Genomic DNA, 20,517 nt, shown 5'->3' on the forward strand with positions numbered 1-20,517 from the left:
ATCCATCCACCCATCCATACACCCATCCATACATACATACATCCGCTCATCTAGCATCCCATCTATCCTACCTCATCACCTGTCTACCCCTCCTCCCACATTCCCACTCACCTTTCCTCCACCTACTCATCCATCCGTCATTTATTGAATATTGAACACTGTAGAGGGTGAGGGGGAGAGAGAGAGGAGAGAGGGGAGAGAGGGAGAGAGAGAGAAAAGGAGAGGGACGGGAAGAAGGAAGGAGGGCTTGATCTTAAATCTCCTGCCTTCACCCTTGTGTGCTGGGACAGCAGGCGTGTGCCGCCATGCATGGTTTCTGTAGGGCTGGGGATGGAAGCATGCAAGGCTGGCACTCTACCACCTGTACCTACTGCCTGGCCCTTGAGGAACACTGTCTATGGTACATACAGACAGGAAGAAAGCAGGGAAGGAACAAAGTAAAAGAGAAGGGGCGCATCTCCTCACTCACTCACTCACTCACTCACTCACTCACTCACTCACTCACTCACTCACTCACTCACTCATCACCTCAGGGGCTTAGTCTAGCGCCCACAACACAGTAAACACCATGTTAGCTACAGCCACCCTCGTTCCTGAGTGCCGTGTGTCTGACGTCTGTGTGTTCATAGGAGAGGGCTGAGCTACAGAGGCAGGCAGAAGGATGATAAGACCCAGAGAGGGCTAAGGAAAATGAAGAGACACTCATTTAGTCATTCAGCAAACATTAAATGGGCAATGGGTTGTACGCTAAGTTCTGGGAGAGAAAGGGCTAGCCTGGACACTATGAGCACAGAGAGCCTTGCTCTGCTGTGTTGCCATCCAGCCCAGCCCTGAACGAATGGGATGCAACAGAAAGAACATGAATAAGAAAACAGAGGGGAAAGATGGAAGCAGAGGGCCAGGAAGGGAGAAGAGAAAGGCAGGGAGCAGCCACCTGGGGCTACAAGAGGCAGGCCTGGGCCAGGCAGTCTCTCCCCTCAGTTCTCTGCTCAGGGCCCAAAGGAGCCATGGGAAAGGGGGTGCTAGTCATGGACTTTGGACCTTATGAAGTGCAGACCAGGACCGGGGCATCCTCCTATCCATGTGGGTATATTGTCTAGATGCCACCTTTCTGAGAAGTCTTCTAGAACCACCTCTCCTGTCCCTACCCAACCTCAGCACCTCCCATCTAGAACCATGTATTTTCAAGTTTCTTCACCTACCATTGCCCCACCCACCCTGAAGTTGACGGTGCTTCTGAGTTAGGCGCTGAATCTGTCTGACTCACTGCAGGAGCTTGGGGTCAATCAATTCCACTTCTGGGCAGTTGTGGTGCTCAAAAAACACCAGAGAGTCCACAGATACTAAGAGCCAGCTCTCGGCTGTGCAAAGATGGAGAAGGCGAGCAGGCTCCATTCTGCATGGCAGCCAGTCTTTCGTCAGCAAGGGCTAGAGGATCCCAGCTCCAGGCCTCCCTAGACTTCAGAGGGGCACTCATGGATACACACAGAGGCCCTGAGGGGTTTCCAGGAAGGAAAAGGGCTGATATCCAAGCCTGGGTCAAGCCTGGGGAAATGTCTGCTAAGAGCCTAAAGGTCAGGGACGGAGGGCTTCCACACCAGCTGGGGATGGATGATGGGCAGAGGGCAATGAACGGGAAGGTGGATGTATGAATGAGTGGAAAATGGAGCTGAGTGAGTGAGCTGGTGGTTTGCAAAGAGGAAGAAGGAGGAAGGGAGAAGCAGGCAGCCATCAAACGTTTAGTGAAAGATTGTGGAGTGGTGCCACACACCTGTAACCCTGAGTCAAGAGGCCGAGACAAGAGAACTATGAGAAAGGCGAGTCGGAGCTGCATATGGTGCCATGTCTCAAAAAAGAAAAAAAAAGATGAAAAAAAAAAAGACAAATGTAATGAAGCTAGGCAGTAGTAGCGCACGCCTTTAATCCCAGCACTCGGGAGGCAGAAACAGGTAGATCTCTGTGAGTTTGAGGCCAGCCTGGTCTACAGAGCGAGTTCCAGGACAGGCGTTTAACCTACACAGATAAACCCTGTCTTGAAAAAAAAAAAAGGCAAAACTAAAAACCAACGAACCAAACAAAAGAAATGTAATGAATAATGAATGAATGATTTCTGAAGTGGCGGCTGGATGGCTGGAGGTCCTAGAGACATTCTGAAGTGAATGGCGGATGGACAGGAAACTGGGTGTGCGTATGGACAAATAGATTGATGACGAGAGGGATGCATTTGGATGGGTGGATTATAGGTGTGCAGACTGGACAAGCAGGGCACGGGCACTTGGATGGGTGGATTATAGGTGCACAGACTGGACAAGCAGAGGATGGGCATTTGGATGACAGTGAAGCAGAAAATGGCTGCGTGGGTGGACAGACCTGTTGATACATACGTGAGTAACAATGAACAAGTACACTATTGGGTATGGAGGGTGGACAGACAAGTGGACAGATGGGTTGGTGGATGAAAAGGTGAATGAAATATAGGGTATGATGGCCAAGTCTTTAATCCCAGCACTCGGGAGGCAGAGGCAGGAGGATCTCTGAGAGTTCAAAGGCAGCTTGGTCTACTTGTAAAGCCAGAGTTACATTAAAAAGAGAGGGGGGGGCTGGAGAGATGGCTCAGTGGTTAAGAGCACTGACTGCTCTTCCAGAGATCCTGAGTTCAATTCCCAGCAACCACATGAGACCTGGTGCTCCCTTCTGGCTTGCGGGCACATATGGAAATAAATATTTAAAAAAGAGAGAGAGAGAGAGATGTGACATGACAGATAGACATCGGTAGTTCTATAAGGGAGTAGATAAATGTATGTTTATACGGACAGGTGGACAGATGGAGAGATGGTGAACAGGTAGAAGGATAAATAGATGAGGAATGGGTGGATTGGTGAGTGGGTAATGGAGAGGAGGTAAAAAGACAGATGTGCCCGTGTATGGGTGGAGGATAGATGAACAAAGAAACGGAGAGATGGGCAAACAGATGCATGGGGAATGATGGAGGGAGGGATAAGTGGGTGGATGGATGGATGGACGGGTGGGTGGATGGATGAGTGGACAGATAGGTGGATGGATAGACAGACAGACAGTGGATGGGTGGGTGGGTGGATGGATGGACGGACAGTGGGTGGACGGATGGGTGGATGGGTGGGTGGGTAGGTGGACAGATGGGTGGGTAGGTGGGTGGATGATTGATTCAGTACAGAGGAGACTTCCCACCAGACAGCCAGGAATACTCACTCTATGGCCTTCCTCCTCCACCTCTTGTTGTCACTGGGGTGGTGACGATAAGTGCCATAGTCGAACAAGGAGTCCATGGGTGCTTTCTTGGGCCCGGGTACTACTGAGGACTCGTACAGGGTGGACTCCAACAGGTCAATGGGGTTGGGAACCCCCTTGCGGAAAGCACCTTGGAACTTCATACGCAGGTTCGGACGCCCATCACCGGGGCCAGCAGGGCGGCTAGCATCAGTCGGTGAGAGCGAAGAGGAGCCTTCCTCCCCCTCAAACAGATTGGCCAGGGAAGAGAGGGGGAAGGCCTCCCCACCAGAGGTACCACTCTCATCTCCAGGGGGCTCAGTCACCTCCCCAGCTGCCACACGGGGGCTGTCACCAGGATCCGCCATGCTGCTCCCAGATCTGTTTCACTGTTAAGCCTGCAGGGGACAAGGGGGTCAGGCAAAGCCCAGCCAGTAGTGGAGGTCCAGGAAGCCCCCTCCCACGTGGGCAAACAGCACTGCTGCCAGTTGCTTCAAAGCCACCGTTGTAATGACAGGGGCTGAAGTGGCCACTCCCAGATGTGGTCAGCGGCCAGCCCCAGGCAGGAGCCATAACAGGGGCCTCTTTGAGTTTCTAGAGACATGCATCGGCCTCCAGCTCAGTTATCCTAGACACTAGCTGGACAAGAAGGGCTAAGAGTCACTTCAGAGCCTGGATATTGACCCCTTTGGATAAGAAGGGCTAAGAGTCACTTCAGAGCCTGGATATTGACCCCTTTGGCCCATGTGACACTAAACCAATCAGCATTTCACAGCCTCAGTTTCCTCATCTCTGAGCTGGGGGACACAAGCTTCACAGGCAAGCAGAGAAGACGTGGGACAGTGCCCTGCGTGCCTAGAACTGCCGCCTTGGTCAGTAGGTGCTCCAAGGAGCCATGTGGACCTACTGCACAGGGCAGTGGTCCCCACAGCCCCTCCAGCATCGTGACTCCTCCTATGGGTCTGTATTGAAGGCTCCCAGATTTAAATTGAGGTTGGGGCTAAGTAATGCTCCTCCCCTCAGCCTGACTGACTCCTGCCCACCTGTGTACCCAACTGTCCCCTCCTCTGAGAAGTCTGCCCTTAGACGTGTGTTCTCTCTCTTCCTCTCTTTCCTAGATTAACTGCCAGGCTGTGGTACCCAGGCAGGGAACAGACCCATCCTGAGTCTCCACAGGATGAAAGACCAGAGACAAAGGTGTCCTTTGTGCCCATTTCTCAAATGAAGAAACTGAGGCTTCCAAGGGGCAGACACATGGCTTGTGAAGACAAGACTTTCCAATTCTCAGGCCCAGTGTGAGCTCACTTAGAGCCAGCAGGTCAGGGCTCCCTACAGCTAGGCCCTGGGTATCCTAGAATCTTTTTCTTGCCAGTTGAGTACACACAGGAGTTGGTGTGTGTGTCCTTAGACCCCACACTAAGAAGGGCAACAAACTGATGCCCATCATGTTTGCTTTGCAACTGCCAGGAGAGGCTGCCCAGGTGGGAACATGGCAAGGGGCCTCCTGTGTGGGCAAAGCCGGGCACGTAGAGGGGAGGAATGTCTAGCAGGGGCTGGCTTCTCTCTTGACGCCAGCAGGAAGAGAGAAGCTGGACTTTGGATTCACGCAGGCTTGATTCTAATGTCAGCTGTGCTGTTTGCCCAGAGTGTGTCCACGGGCAGGTCCCTGGAGGGCCAGAGCCTCAGTGTTCCCCTCTGGATAATGGGCACAATGGCAGCTTCTTCAGACCTCCAGCAGGAGGAGTGAGGTCGAGTCTAGTCGGCTTTCTCTCTCTGGGCCTTGGTTTCTCACTTGGTCACTAGGGTGACCACACCTCCTCCTGGGGTCTCCCATGTATGTGAAGCATCATTCAGAGCTAGGCCTCTGAGGCCACAGATCCTGTCTATCTGCCATCATCTCCCTGTGATAGGGCCTTTTGACTTTGGTCTCTGCACTAGGTGAGGGCATGGCGGGGGAGGGGTGTTAAGGGGACAGCTGCTGAAAGTCAGGGGAGAAGCAATGCCAGCCATGTGCCATCAACCATCAACATTACTGATCATTACACCCCTGGCCAGGGCAGCCCTGTGACCATGCCCAAGTCCCACTAAGAAGCTGACACCAAGTCTCATCTCTTCCTCTACAGAGCCCCAGCTGGACAGCATCCAAGTTCCTGGGGGGACCCCAAGTCAGGACACCTGGAGTCAGCCAGCCCTGGTCCAGTCACATGATGTTGGCATGTCCACAAAGATCATGATTAGCTCAGATCACCTTGAGATAATTCCAAAATCTACCATCGTCATTGGGAATACGGAGTCTCCCACACCTGCCCCATCCAAGCCTCCTGGAATGGCAGACCAGGGACATGGGGCTATGTTCAGTGACACATGTGGTCGTCCTCCTGTACAGGGGAGTGAGCCATGGACATCTACTGGGTCAAAGGATGCCATGAACCCTCATTCAGTGCCCAGGGCAACACTGCAAAAAAGCCAGCCCCCAAAGCCAACAGGGCGGAGGCTGAGGAACAGTACGGCGTAGGGGGACACTGTTACAATTATCCTGTTACGGATGAGGAAACACACTGAGGTTCAGAGACATGAAGTAAGTTGCCTGAGGCCACATAGGTTAGAGGCAAAGCCAAGATCTCTGAAAGTGGGTTGCAGAACTCTGCTTCCTCAGCCCCTGAGTTTACCTGAAGAACAGAGGGAGGTAAGACCCAATAACATGGCCATAGAGCTTCCTGGACACTCAGGGAGGGAGGGCTTATCACCCTCTAATCCCCCTGAGCCTCACACTCTCTACCTGTGGAAGGGAGGTGTAGGCTGTGACAGGAAGCAGGCCATATGTGGTCCAGGACACCCAACACACTGATGTAGTCGCTCCTTGTATCAGGATGTCAGGATGTGACACAGTCCCGGCGGCCGTATTTCCCATCCCCCCTTCTCCATTGTGGCCCCCCTGGGAAAGTTGGCCACGCCCCTCCAGCATCTCCCTCACTCAAACCCCCAGGACCCTGATAAACAAAACTTTTCTCATTTTATGGCTGAGGACAAGAAGGCCACCCAGGGAGCATATAACTTTGGAAAGGGTCCCTGAGAGGATCCTTCTCCCCTCAATCCTCAGTCACCCAGGATGACACAGACACACAGACACACCACACACACACACACAGCGCCTTCCTTCCCCTCATGCTGCTGGGTTCTTTCTCTGTGGCCAGGAAGAGTTCACTCCCTGTTCTAATTTGCCCTGAAGGCTGCTATTACACATTCCAAGCCTCTGCCAGCCAAGCAGGGAGGGCCCAGCAGCAGAGCGGAGGGAGTGGGGGGGATGGGGGGTTGGGGGTGGGGCCTCTCTCCTATGTTCTGCTGCTTCCTCCATGTTTGCACACGTGCCATGCTGGGAACAAGCACGGGCATTCTTTCCCTTCATGCCAGCATGGTTTGCTGATGTCCCTAAAGGAGGGGATGTCTGCCATACATCTGGGACAGTGTGCACTCAAGGACAGGACAGACACCCTTACACAACCAACCACTTACTCCTGCATATTTCAGTCCCAATGTCCTTATTGTGTTTTTTTGTTAATCTACACATCAGTCAGACATGCTATGGCTTATCTATAATCCCAGTATTTGGGAGGTGGATTGGGGGGTGGGTGTCAAGAGTTCAAGGTCATACTCTGCTACACAGTGAATTTAAGGACAAACCCTGTCTCAGATAAACATAAGAAAAACAAAATCGAAGCCAGGGGTGGTGATGCTCAAACTCAAGGCTAGCCTGGGGTACACAGTGATACCCCCTTCAACAATCTATGTGGCAAACTAGCATTCCCCGCCCCTCCCACCCCCAAATGGCAGTTTCGACAGAATGGATTCAGCGAGGGTACAACTCTCAGGGCCCAGTTACAGTATCACAAGCCTGTCCACATGCTATAAAACCCTCCTGAACGCCCACTGTGTGCCAGGCCTGTGTCTGATTGGGGATATCAATGTGAGCAGATTTGGTAGCAGCCCCTCCTTGGGGAACAACACACTAGACAGACCTGCAGAGATGGCCAGTGGTGTTGAAGGCCGTATAGTCCACAGGTGCTCAAGAGTGGCCCAAGGAGCCAGGCGGTGGTTGTGGGATCCAAGTGGATCCAGGTCCCAGCCAAGATCCCCCTACTTCCTGCCTGTGCACAGAGGCCGAGACATCGGGAACATGGCCCAAGATGATACGCTCTGCGGTCATGGCCCCTTGGACAGTGGGGCGTGGAGGAAGTGTGCAAACTGACATCATACTTTTTGAGGACTGGTTCTAGGCCCTAACTATGAGGCTCCGGTCTCTGGAGCCTTGGTTTCTGCACTAGCTCAACAGCAGAGGTTACCAGGTGAGCTGGCACCTGACTGAAGAAGCAAAGAAGCTTCAGGAGACAGCAGGCTACACCAAGTATGCCCGGTACTGAGATCCCAGGATGCAGTGTGGCCAGAGGCTCCAGCGCCGCTGTCTTCTCTGCTCACACAGGGTGGAAGTGGGGGCCGGCTTCATCATCCCAGGGCTTTGCCTAGCCTCGTGGAAACCTTGGCACGAGTCTACCAGATGCCAACCTGATTATGTGAGCCGGGAAAGCAGCTTAAATCCGGGGGCAGGTTTGGGCGTGCTGGGCATCTCTGCTCCTGGGGATGGTGGCAGGGGGCTGCTTTCTCTTATGTCCTTCCTTTTGGATCAACACATTCCAAATGGACAACTGTTAGCTGCCACCTGCATGTACTGCTCTGGGAAAGACAAAAACGGATGAAGGACAGGAGACCCCGGTGTGGGTGCAAAGGCTGGTGGCCTTTGTCTCAGCCATTTGTTTGCTGTGTCTGCCATGCTCACTCTCAGCTCAACCTTTCCTATTTACTTCTTCTCCCTCCAGTGCTAGGGCAGGAGCCCAGGGCCTTGAACATCAAGGCGGTACTCATCCTGAGCCACCTCCAGCCCCCCAAGTCTCCTCTTGAAAGAACACAGGGTGGTAGCGCATGCCTTTAATCCCAGCACTCAGGAGGAAGAGGCCGGAGGGGATCTTTGTGAGTTCCATGCCACCCTGGTCCACACAGTGAGTTCCAGTTCTGTTTAGTGAAACCCTGTCTCAAAAAGCATGAGGTGGAGGGAGGGGACTGCGGGAACAGCTGCTCTTCTAGGGGATCCAGGTTCAATTCCCAGCACCCCATGGCAGCTCACAACTGTAATTTCAGTCCCAGGGGATTAGCTGCCCTGTCTGGCCTCCATGGGCACTGGGCACACATGTGGTGCACACATGTGGTGGAACAGCCATACACACTAAAATAAATAAAAGGGGTTTTTGTTGTTGTTTGGTTTTCTGAGACAGGGTTTCTCTGTGTAGCCCTGGCTGTCCTGGAACTTGCTTTATAGACCAGGCTGGCCTCAAACTCACAGAGAGTCGCCTGCCTCTGCCTCCCAAGGGCTGGGATTAAAGGCGTGTGCCCCCACCACCCAGCGAGAGAGGGGGAGAAGGAGAGAGTTTTAAAAATAAGTAAAAGAGGGCTGGAGAGGTGGCTCAGTGGTTAAGAGCACTGACTGCTCTTCCAGAGGTCCTGAGTTCAATTCCCAGCAACCACATGGTGGCTCACAACCATCTGTAATGGGGTCTGGTGCCCTCTTCTGGCCTGCAGGTGTACATGAAGGCAGAACACTGTATACATAATAAATAAGTAAATAGAGAGAGAGAGAGAGAGAGAGAGAGAGAGAGAGAGAGAGAGAGAGAGAGAGGGAGGGAGGGAGGGAGAAAGAGAGAGAGAGAGAGAGAGAGAGAGAGAGAGAGAGAGAGAGAGAGAGAGAGAGAAAGAGGGAGGGAGGGAGGGAGGGAGAAAGAGAGAGAGAGAGGACTGAAGAGTGAGAAAAGAAGGGACCAACCAGACACGAATAAGAAGGAAAGAACAGCTATACAGCGGCAAAAGGTAGATGGGATAATTTTTGTTTTGTTTTTTTGAGACAGGGTTTCTTTGTGTAGTCCTGGCCATCTTGAAACTAGCTTTGTAGACCAGGCTGGTCTCGAACTCACAGAGATCTGCCTGCCTCTACCTCCGAGTACTGCAATTAAAGATGTGAGCCACCACTGCCCGACCTAGATGGGATAACTTAAACTAAGAAAAGCTGGCTGGAAACAAGGCAAGCTAAGGCCAGGCGTTCATAAGTAGGAAAAAGTCTCCATGTGTGATTATTTGGGAGCTGGGTGGCTGACCAAGAGTAAAAACAAACAAAACGAACAACTACACATGACCACGAGTGCCAGCTGTGGGGTTCAGTCCTGGGGGGGAAGGGACTCTAAGGTTAGTGGACACTAGACAAAACACCAGTTCACTGAGCCCGTCTTCTAGATTAGGAAGCTATGGCCCAGAAGTGGCATCACTGCTTCCTGGCTCCGGGATGGGGAAGCAGGGCAAAGCACAGGCACGGGAACTGGATTTTTTTTGAGACAGGGTCTCATGCATCTCAAACTGGCCCTGGCGTTGCTGAGTATCCAAGAACGGCCTTCAGCTTCTGATCCTCCTGGGTGCTGGAGTTACGGGCTTGCACTCCCATGGCCAGTGTATGCAGCGTTAGGGATTAGAGCCAGGGCTTTCCGTGGCCAGGCCAGGCAAGCACTCTAGTCACTGAGCCACTTTCCCCAGTCAGGCCTGGCCTTTAACAAGTTATTTTACAAGGATAGGGGGACCCAGGCGAAAGGGCTGGGGAAGAAGCATGTAGGTGGGGCTATGTGACTCAGTGACTCTGGGATAGTACCTGGGTCGTCCTGGGTTGTGGGTGAACGGTGCCAATCGGGGCACTGTCGCAGGAATTGGGTGACACACAGTGAGTTAAGTACAGTCAGTGTATGCTGGAGGCGGCCAGGCTGGCATGTGAGCCCTCAGGGTCACCCTCCTGCCACTGCTATAATGAGAACACAGATGGACGGGCGGGGGCAGAAGAGCATAAACGTAGAGGAAGGATGAGTGGATGGGTCCCGCCGGCTGGTGGGCTCCAGCAGCCTCTGCAGAGCAGCTGCCACTAGGAGCAACAAACAGGAGCTCCGTCCCTTGGCAGCGTGAGACCCGCTGCCTGCCAGGCTGTGGCTGCCCGCAGCTTCCCAAGCCCCTGGCAGGCAGCAGCGGGGCACATCACACCATGAAGGGCCCTCCCTGCCTGTATTTACCTAGTCTGTCTCGGCCCAGCCCACTTCCTGGTTGCTGCACAGTGGCTGTCTGTCCAAAGCAGACAGAGCTCCAGTGTCCTGCGGGGTCCCTCCACCTGGAGGGTGTCCCCCTCGACGTTCACACCATCCACGCGGGGCAAGGCTGGGTGACTCACTGGCCCCAAGGAGGGCAAGACCGCTGTGGCTACAGCAGCCGCTCAGGCTTTCAAAAGCCTTGGAGGGCTGGCTTGTGCCACAGACATTGCCCTAGGAACTCTTTGGGATGGGGGCATCTCTAGGAGACCCATCTCTGGAGGGATGGCCTGACTAGAAGCCATGTGGATTGGTGGAAAGATATGGTTCGGACACTAAGGCCTCATTCTGTGGGACTCCATTTCCTTGTAGGGTGATGGCACACTCCGGAGCTAGTGGTGACGTTCATTCAGCTGGCAACACTAGAAACCCACTGAGCTGAACATTTTTAAAGGCCCAGTGGATGCTATGTGATTAGACCTATCACACCTAAGGGACCCATCCAAGCTCAGTGACTCTGATAGTCCCTGCCCTCCTCCAGCCTCATGTTCCTCTCTGCACCATGGAGGACCGGACACGTATAAAACCTCTGCACCACAGAGCCTGGCACACAGAGACGGGAAGGCTCTGTGTTCGCCATGGTCCACCAACGCCAGGTTCCAGCTCAGAAAAAGCGGGGATTTCAAAACCTGGGCTTCCTTCTCCCCAGCCAGCTCCTGTCCTGGGGGTAGTCCCAGCCACAAACAGCCCTGGAGAGGGTGTTATAGCCTCAGAATGTTGCCTTGTCTATCCTGCACCTCTCCTGTCGCTTGCAAGGGGACTCCTCCTGTCCGAGCCCTGGTTTTCTTACCTGTAAAATGGGGGTGAAACGCACTGTCCCCTAGCGGCAAATGCGCCTATCATCATTCCATAATTATTTGGTGCATTACCTGCCTGCTTTCAATTATACAGCGGGGTGTGGTAGCATTCACTCGTAATCCCAGCATCTGGGGGTGAGACAGGAGGATCCTTAGTCTAAGGCCAACCTGAGCCAGGTGAAGAAGATCCTATCTCAAAGAACCAAGAGCTGGGGATGTACCTGTGGTCCAGGGCACTTGACTGGCATGTGCTAGGCCCCAGGTTTTACCTTCAGTACTGCAAAGGTAACAGCTCCCATCATAAGGGTTGCTGCGAGGATTAAGTGCTATCATTTCAGTTCTGACACAAAGTAGTGATCAGTAATGGTTATCTGTGTTCGACTCACAGCAGGGAGGGAGCCCACAGACATGGTGGCTGGGTGGGCATTGGACTCCAGACTTCTTGGCTGCGATGCCAGGGCTCCTTTGGGTTAGAGATCTCACCTTCTCACCTGAGAAAGGGTTTTCTCAGGGCCTACTGCACACTCTCATGACCTCTGGAAGAAAGTCAGGAGAGAGAGCACCCAGCTCTCAGCTGGGAGACTGAGCTCCCCCAATTCCTTACAAACTCCTGAGTAGACAGAAAAGCAGCCTGTGGCAATGGGACTCAGTAGGAAGGGACCCCGAGGCACAAATCCAATCAAGTCCCTGCCTGGGCCGTCTCCAGAGATTCTACCTGGAATCACGGCGGAGGCCCAGTGGAAACCCCACCCACAGTGGGGGCATTAAATGTCTTACACCAATGCTTTACACAAATGCTGATCTACATCCTAACTCCTCAAGCTAGGCACCACTATCCTATTCCCATGTCACACAGAGTCTTGGAGACATATACAGCAGAGCTCACAGTGTGTGAGGTCAGGAGGCTCTTCTTCCAAGGGCCAGCCTGTCCCCCCAGTGATGCCCTGGCAGCTGGCATTATGGGTAGTGAAGAACTGACAGCCTTGGAGTCTGCAGCTTGGCTCTGCAGTGAAGTAACTGTGTGACCCCAGCTAGATGGCACCACCTCTGCACCTGCTGTGGCATCCCTGGGGTGCCACAGTGATGGAGTCAGAGACATTCGTCAGCCTCCTTCGGGACAACTGATCTCCACAGCAGAGCCCCTACCCAAGTGGCGACTTACACAACTTGTGCTTTCTCACCCACAAACAGGTATTTTATTGAGCACCTTCTGTACACAGGGCTGTCTGACTATGAGATCCAGCATCCCCATAGTATGATACTTATCCTGAGTCACTTTGTAGAGAAGGGAACTGAGGTTCAGTTAGACAGGACACTCCCCCATGTCCCCTGGCTCTCAGGGTCAGAGTTTATATTCAAATGGGGTTCCGATGGCCCTCAGGGTGCTGACATGTCTGTCCTTCCCTTCCTCCCGTTCCCAGTTCATAAGCATTCTCGAATCCTACTCTGTGTCAAGGTGACACAGAAGGAGCCAGGCCAATGGGCTCCCCCCCTAGAAGAGTTAGTTCCATGATCATCACTGCTACTCACCTACCTGTCTCCCCAGGGCCATGGGTCCATCACACACACACACACACAGAGACCTGCCCATAGGCAGTCATCTCCTTGGTCAACCGGGTGGGCCCCAGGCCACTCCACCCTCAGGAAAAACAGTCACCCAGGGGACTGAGGAGCCCTTTGTACAGGGCAGGCAGGACAGTGGGTGGGGGAGGCAGCCTTACTCACTACCGAAAGAAAACACCAATTCCCACTGCTTGGCTGCCCACTCCCCACTCCACCTCCTGGGGCCACTCCAACCCCCTGACCTCATCTGGAGCAGATCTGAGGAGATTTCCTGTGTGCCCGACCTGGTGGTGTGGGACCCTCCCTTACTATTGCGGGAACATAAGCAGAGAGGTGGGGTGACGTCCCTGGGCTCACACAGCTAGGAGTGGCCAGGGCCTGGGACAGAAAGGGGAAGCAACAGTCAGGAATGGGCTTGAGGGTGGGACGGAAATAAGAGTCACAGAGAAAGGCAGGGCCTGGCCTTTCTGCGTGGCCAACTTACAAGAGCAAGTGGCCTAATGTCCAGCTCGCGGGACCCAAGGGCATCCAAGGCAGGGAAGCTGGGCTAGGACAGGGGTGGCAGCCAGAGTCACACAAGTCTCGCTCGTGCTGGCGAATTCTACAGCAATTCCTGGGTGGCAGCTCTGGGAACAAAGAGGTGATGCCACTTCCTGGAGTCACACAGCAGAGCTTGGGAATTGGTCAGACTCAAGAGGGGACAGCAAGCTGAGTCAGTCACTGACTGTTCCAGGACCCAAGGGGACAGTTACCAGATGCTGGCTTCCAGCACTGCCAGGAGCCAGCTGTCTCTGCAGAGACGGCTTTCTCCCTTCCTGAGACTCAGTGTCCTCAGATGTAAGGTGTGTCTCCAGGGGGAATGAGACTGTAAGAAGTGGCCAGGTGACAGATGGTGACTGAGCTGGAGTACGTCCACAGAGACTCAACAAGGCACATGCTCTGATGTCCTACATGGGAGTGCTTGTTCCGATGTGCAGATGGGAAAACTGAGGCTAGAGGAGCTGGAGCTCAAACCTGGCTTCTAAACATTAAGCTAGGAGAGCAAGAAAGTTGAGGGTTCCTGGCCCTCAGCCACTGCCCAGCACTGCTGCGTGGCTGGATGGCTCCATCGGTCATTCAACACAAGTCTAGCTTGGCGTGCTGCCTGACATCGAGGGCTCCCAGGATGCCAGGAAACATGCCCTAGACAGGCTGGAAGACACTGGGTGAGGAAGGTGACCAGGGTTTCAGGGCCCGCCTGTGGGTCTTCGGCTGGCCTGGCAGAGTGAACCTGAGAGCGAGCCCCTTTCACAGGTAAAAAAACAGAGGCTTGGAAACACCTGGCGACTTTCTCAAACCCCCAGCAGAAAGCAGCAGGGTTAGGGGTTGAGAAGCAATCCAGCCTCCTCTATGGTTGTAGGACCTCTTCCTCGAGTCTCAGGTCATCCCCGGAGAAGGTCCCAACAAATGGGGATTGGCCGTCGCAGGGATTAGGGACAAATGAGACTTAGGTCCCTTGTGAGCTGAGTGACTCTAAGGGAAATTACTTCACCCTGCAGACCAAGGCAGACTGACCCTGTACCCAGAGTTCACAGCAGCAGCTACAGAGACCAGGACCATGAGTATCTGCAGGGAGCAGAATTAATCTTTAACAGGTGCTCTGAACCAGTGATGTGGAACATCCTAGAGAACCCGTGGTGTGAAACAAATGTTCTCTCGGACTCTAGATCTTGTCAGAGACAGGAACCATCTCCCAGGTCCTGCTGGAGACAGACTAGATTGTCTTCCCAAAGTCAAACAAGGAGAGACTGAGGCAGAGAGCAGGGCCAGGGCCCATGAGAGGTAAGGATGTCCAGTCTCGTGGGCCCCACTCTGGAATGCAAAACACTAAGGTCCTCTTGACAGCATCTGCTCAGGGCCAGGGTTCAGCTCAGTGAGGTCCTGGGTTTCTGAAGACTACCAGATTTCCCCAGCCTGCGTACCCACAGACTTTCCAAGCCAGCCCTGCAATCATTTCCACTGTGTAGCTAAAGGGATTTTTCTATACCAAATGAACACAGCAGCACCCCTCACCCCAACTTTCAGGGTTTCTAGGTTGGCTTGGCCTGGCTCACACACCCTGGCCAAACGGAAGTCTCTCTGATCCACACACCCAACACCCACAGTGGGTAGCACATGAGACGTGTCTTAGCTAGCACCAGTCCCTCCAAACGCCCTCCCCTCTGGTTCTGCATCTACTCTTTAAGGTGTGGCCCAGTCACCACCTTGATCAAAGGTATCCTCGTGCCATCTGGGTCTGCCCTCCTTGCTCCAGCCTTTCCTTCTGCATTTAACAACACCCACCACCAGTGTGCATCCTCTGAGCCCTCCCAGGTGCACCAGGAAGCCACCACTACATGAGGAAGGAGGGTGCGGCAGGCGAGCCCTGTTCACACCCCTCTGGCTACAGCTAGTCCAAGCTGAGGTACCTGAGTGCCAGCATCCATGGGTACTGAGCTTCCGGAGTGCCCTGGGGACAGGGTGTTGGTGGGGCCTAGGAGAGAGGACAATCCCTTCTTTCCTGGCCATTTTCTGTATTTCCACAGAAACCTAGATACCTTTTCAGGGCTCACAGGACCCCTGTGTCTGGTGACCCCATGTAAAGAGACCATCCCTTGTGGCTTCAAAGTGAGCCAGAGCAAAGCAAGCGGGGTGTTTGCCAGTTGTGGAGAGCACTCTCTCCCAGAGACGTCCAAAAATTTTTTTAAAAAGGCAAGAAGGAGGGGTCTGCCGTCTTCAGGTTCCCACATTCTCCACAGCAGAGCAGGAGGCAGGAGAATGGCTTCATCCTGAGCCTCTGCTAAGGCAATAGAGAGGGAATGGCCAACATCTAACCACTGTGGCCGAGCGGCAAACTCCTCCAGGGCTCTGTCTCCACAACAGCCCTGGAGTGCACTCCCAGTGAACTGTATTAACCAGGGAGAACCAAGGCTCAGGCAGCTAGGGGACTAGGCCAAGGTCACACCGCAGAAGAGGGCAGAGCATGCCCAGAGCCCACCCAGGATGGGCTCCTAAACTGGCGACGACAGGGCCTGGGCCTGGCAGGCATCTCACCTTGGGCAGCTGTACCCACATGGCCAACAGCCAAGGCAGCTGGACTCAGCTCTGCCAGGGTTTCTTACCTCCCCAAACAAAGCTCGCACGTGACATGTGCTTAGAAGTTCAAGGTTCATGCCACCCCCTACCCCAGCCGCCAGCAGAAGAGTCAGACTTCCCCCCACCCCCACTTCACAGCCCCAGCTCCGTTGTGCAGAGCCTGCTAGGGACATGTTTGGATCCACTTGGCTCCATCCTTACCCCAAGCCTGGGGTTTTTCTTCTGTGCAAGAGGATGGCTGGACTGGGCCCCTCTGGACTCAAGGGGATCTGAGGTTGAATTTTCAGCCAAGTTGGGAGTGTGTAGGTCTCTCTCTGTCCTTGAAGACGACCACGAGTTTCCAGGGTGACGCTAAGGTTTGCAGCCTCTCCGGCTGAGCCATCTTTCTGAAACTCCGAGAAGCGGGCCGAGAAGCTGCCAGCTCACAGCTCCCTCCGCCCGCGCCCATCCCTGCCACGAGCCCTAGGTGGGGCTGGTCCTGGGCAGGTGACGGCCCTGCCTGGCCTTCGGTTTGGGGACCTGGGTCTAGGTGACCTAGATCTGCACCCCTCAGGCCCATGTCGGCGCCCAATAATCCACAGGTGACACTCACAGTGGCGGCGCCTCCCGCTTCCCGCGCGCAGCTGGGACAGCGAGTCTTAGACCCCGTCGGCTCGGGGGCGTCGGGACCTCGCGGACCCCTTCCCCGGAGCCGTCCCACTCACCTCGGGACGAGGGCGCAGCGCGGCCGCTTCCTGATCCCGCCGCGTTCTCCTCCGGCAGCGCTTCGGCCGCGCCGCCCCGCGGGGTCCCGCCCACCCGCGCCCGCCCACCCCAGGGTCCTCCCCGGTCTGTGCGCAGGCACCTGGCTCGGTGCCTCGCTCTTCCATTCATCACTGGTCCCAGGGCCCAAGCCATCGCCTGCCCGGCAGCTCACGTCCATCACGGCTGGTAGAAAAGCCCGGGAGGCACCCGCACTGTCGAGGACTCCCTGCCACCCTCACACACTCTACCACCAAGCCACGATCCTTCCTGTCTGTGCCTCAGCGTTCCCTCTCTGAAAGCTCTGGTGGCACCAGGTCGTCACAGAGCCCCAAACAGCTGTCACTCTCATCATGGTTACTTTTCTTCAGCTGAGGGGACTGCCCTGGTGAGCATAGGAAGGTCCTTGCTCAGCCTGGGCACAGCATAGCACTCGGGGGCAAACAACTGGCAAGAGGGGGGCGGGTGAGAGAAGGACAGGAGGAGCCTAAAGAGAAGCAACATGACAAAAAACTTCAGAAATAAATCTTACTAATTAACTTACCAATTACCTGGGCCCGAGGTGAGCAGCGCTGGGCCCACTTACAGGAGGGAACCAGGCCCAGAGAGAAGGTGGGCCTCCACAGGCTGCTGCCTCAGGGTGGGGAAAGAATATCGCTCTCTGGGTGGCCTTGGTCTCCTGCGGAGTGAACTGGCAGCTGTCTGGCAGTGGGGAGGGGTGTGTACGCTACCCCTTACCTCCCTGACAGGAAGTCTGCTGCTAAGGCCTGTCACACCTGAAGTTGGGGCTGAACCAGAGGAGGGACCCAAGCACAGTAGCTGTGCTCACCAAACCCATCTCACAGACTCAGAATGAGGCTTCCATTCAAGAGATACCTGGCTTGGGCTAAGAGGCTGGTGATTGACAGTTATGTGGACACCTGGTTAAAAATTCTTGCTCTGCGAGGGATTAGACAAGAGCCCCCACATGGAGCTCCAGGTTCTTTGAAAATGGCTGTCTCCAGTCCACAGGACAGACATACAGCATTTAGTGGATGCTTTTAAAAGCTCGGGTTGAGAGGCCTGGGAGATGGCTCAGTTGGTAAAGTGTTTGCCTAAGAGTGAGGCCTGCATTCAGTCCCCTAGGGTGCACACTTTTTAAAAGCCCTTCCCCTGGTTCCACACACTCATGGTCTCAGCACTGGGAGGAAGAGTCAGGCTGATCCCTGCGGCTTGCTAGCCTAGCCTACCTGTGAGCTTCAGGCCAGTGAGAGATCCTGGAAACTGTGGATGACCCTGGGGAACACCTGAGGCACACCTCTGGCCCCCACACCACACACAAAGAGCTGGTTGATCGAGAACTGCAATGCTAGCACTGGGAAGGCTGACGCGGGAGGATTAAGAGTCTTGAAGAGGCTAACCTGGGCTGCAGAGGGTAACCTGGGCTGCCTAGCAAGAGCCTGATTGATGGAGCCTGGGATAGTAGAGCCTGGGTCTTGTTAACTGGGTGGGGTTTTAGCTTCAGAAGCAGAGAATACAGAAGGTGGGCGGGGTTATGGAGGACAGGGTGATGGCTGCCCATTCCGAGTACCCACTGCTCTGTGCTCTTAAGTCAAGACAGGCTGGGGCAGAGGGCTTGCCTAGTGTGTGTGAGTCTTTGTGTCTCTTCCTCAGCAAGACACAAACACGCATGCACACTCTACCTCCCCACTGCCCTCACTTACACACACACACACACACACACACACACACACACACACACGGTGATCTTGGTAAACACCTGGTGTACTTCAGCAGGGAAAGTGAAAACTCAGGAAGCGGGATTAGTTGAAAGCCTAAAGATCTGCCCAGAGAGAGGGACAAGCAGAGAGTGCGGAGTGGCGGGTACCCAGCAAATACAAGTGGGGCCACTGAATACTGTGGGTGCCCTGGTGGACTCGTGACCTTCCTACCGCTACCCAGAAAGTGAAGAGGCTCTTGACCTTTGGCTGGGGGGGAAGAAACATAAGAGATCTTGAGTGACAGGAAGCCCCATAGAGCTACAGTGGGGGGGGGGGGTGAGTGTCAGTCCAGAATCCCACACAGCTCCAGGATGGCTTACCTGGTGGGCATGACCACTCCCCCTACAGGGCCTCCTGGAGAGCACAAAGCCTGTGTCCTGTGCTTATGGGGTGCCTCTTATCTGCCAGGCCCAGGGCCATGTGCTACAGAGATCCAGGAGCTGTGGGACTAGGACCAGGTTATAGAACAGGACAACAGCACCTGAGACATTGTCACAGGAAAGCCCTGCCTCATCAGCAGCCTGAGACATCCAGGAGGGAAAGAGTCTCTCAGCACTGAGTGGAAAAGCACCCGAGAGGCCACTTATGGGAGACGCCATCGCTGGGATAATTTGAGCCCAAGCAGCTAACCCTTCAGCAGAGCAGAGCCGGCAGGACCACAGTCTACACAGAAGCCTGAGTGTAAGGCTTTGCGCACGCGGCTCCTGTGGAAAACGGGCAGCTAGTTCCTCAAATGTTAGGAACACAGTGACATATGACACAACAATTCCTCTCCCAAGGGACACAGCTCAGGGAACCGAAAGCTTGAGTCTGACAAAAACAGGAGAGTGCTCAGAGCAGTGTTGTTCAAATAGCTTCAAAGGAACCCAAATGTTGAACAGATAAATCAGGCGGTGTATCTAACTGTTTTCACCAATCCCTGCTTCAACACAGATGAACCTCAAAAAAGGAAGATGTCCGTGCAGGATGTGGTTTGACAGTTTTGATAGAAACATTCCACTCTGCAGAGAAGCTCCTAGCAGGGAGGTAAACAACTCAAACAGCTTCAGGAAGTCCCTGAAACTGACCAGATTTATTAGGCCCCTCCCCATCAGAGTAAGTAGAGCCAAGCTGCAACAAAGATTCAGGTAGGCTGAACTGCAAAGTTGACCCGGAAGAAGCAGAAACCAGCAAGCTGTGCATGTGATCCAGTGTGTCCCATGTGTGAGCTGCCACCGTGCCAGGTTGGGCTTTGGTGATGCCTCTGTCTTTGAGTCATTTCTGCTCTTTTAAGTAATCTCGATAAAACTCATTGTTCACCAAGTTGGGCTTTGGTGGTATCTATACTTTGGTCTGCTGTGGGCTTCCTCTCTGGGGTGAACTCATAAATAAACGAATGTAGAGATTTTTGGGGTTTTGTTTTTTGGCTTTTCAAGCTAGGGTTTCTTTGTAGCTTTGGAGCCTGTCCTGGAGCTACCGCTGTAGACCAGGCTGGTCTCGAACTCACAGAGATCCGCCTGCCTCTTCCTCCCGAGTGCTGGGATTAAAGGCGTGCTCCACCAACACCCGGTGAATGTAATCTTTTGAAGTGAAGAAACCAGACCTGAATTCAAGGTCGTATTCTGTATAGTCAAATGTTTAGGAAATGACAAGACTCCATAGAGACAGTAGTTATGGTTGCAGAACTGGAGGAAGGGGAAGAAATGGGACCTAGGGTGACAGCTGGGGAGTTGGGGCTTGTTTTTTTTTTAAATATTTATTTATTTAGTATACAATATATGCCTTCAGGCCAGAAGAGGGCATCCGACCTCAGTACAGATGGTTGTGAGCCACCATGTGGTTGCTGGGAATTGAACTCAGGACCTTTGGAAGAGCAGTCAATGCTCTTAATCTCTGAGCCATCTCTCCAGCCCCGGGGGGCTTGTTTTTTTAGGGTGATGAAGACGCTGTGGAGTTGACTGTGATGATGGCCCCTTGTATCTATGAATATCCTGAAGATGGCTGCATCCCCTGACTCACATGGAATGTGGTTATGTCCTAGGCTATCAGGAGAGATTAAAAGAAAATCTGGTCTCTGGTGTGGCTCTGCCATACTTC

The 20,517-nt window shown here is 53.9% G+C and overlaps 1 protein-coding gene across 1 annotated transcript in view; it reads right to left on the bottom strand.

The window, feature by feature from the left end:
• Trpv4 (transient receptor potential cation channel subfamily V member 4) overlaps nt 1-16,684 on the bottom strand; it is a 38,219-nt gene extending 21,535 nt beyond the window's left edge. The window contains exons 1-2 of the mRNA XM_005344266.2: nt 16,645-16,684; nt 3,229-3,644 (exon numbers count right to left, since the gene is read on the bottom strand). Coding sequence (XP_005344323.1) covers nt 3,229-3,614 — 386 coding nt within the window. The 5' untranslated portion in view covers nt 3,615-3,644; nt 16,645-16,684. The remainder of the gene's footprint in view (nt 1-3,228; nt 3,645-16,644) is intronic.
• Nucleotides 16,685-20,517: the final 3,833 nt, after the last annotated feature.

The sequence above is a fragment of the Microtus ochrogaster genome, chromosome 2 (genome assembly GCF_000317375.1).
Source record: "Microtus ochrogaster isolate Prairie Vole_2 chromosome 2, MicOch1.0, whole genome shotgun sequence".
NCBI lineage: Eukaryota > Metazoa > Chordata > Mammalia > Rodentia > Cricetidae > Microtus > Microtus ochrogaster.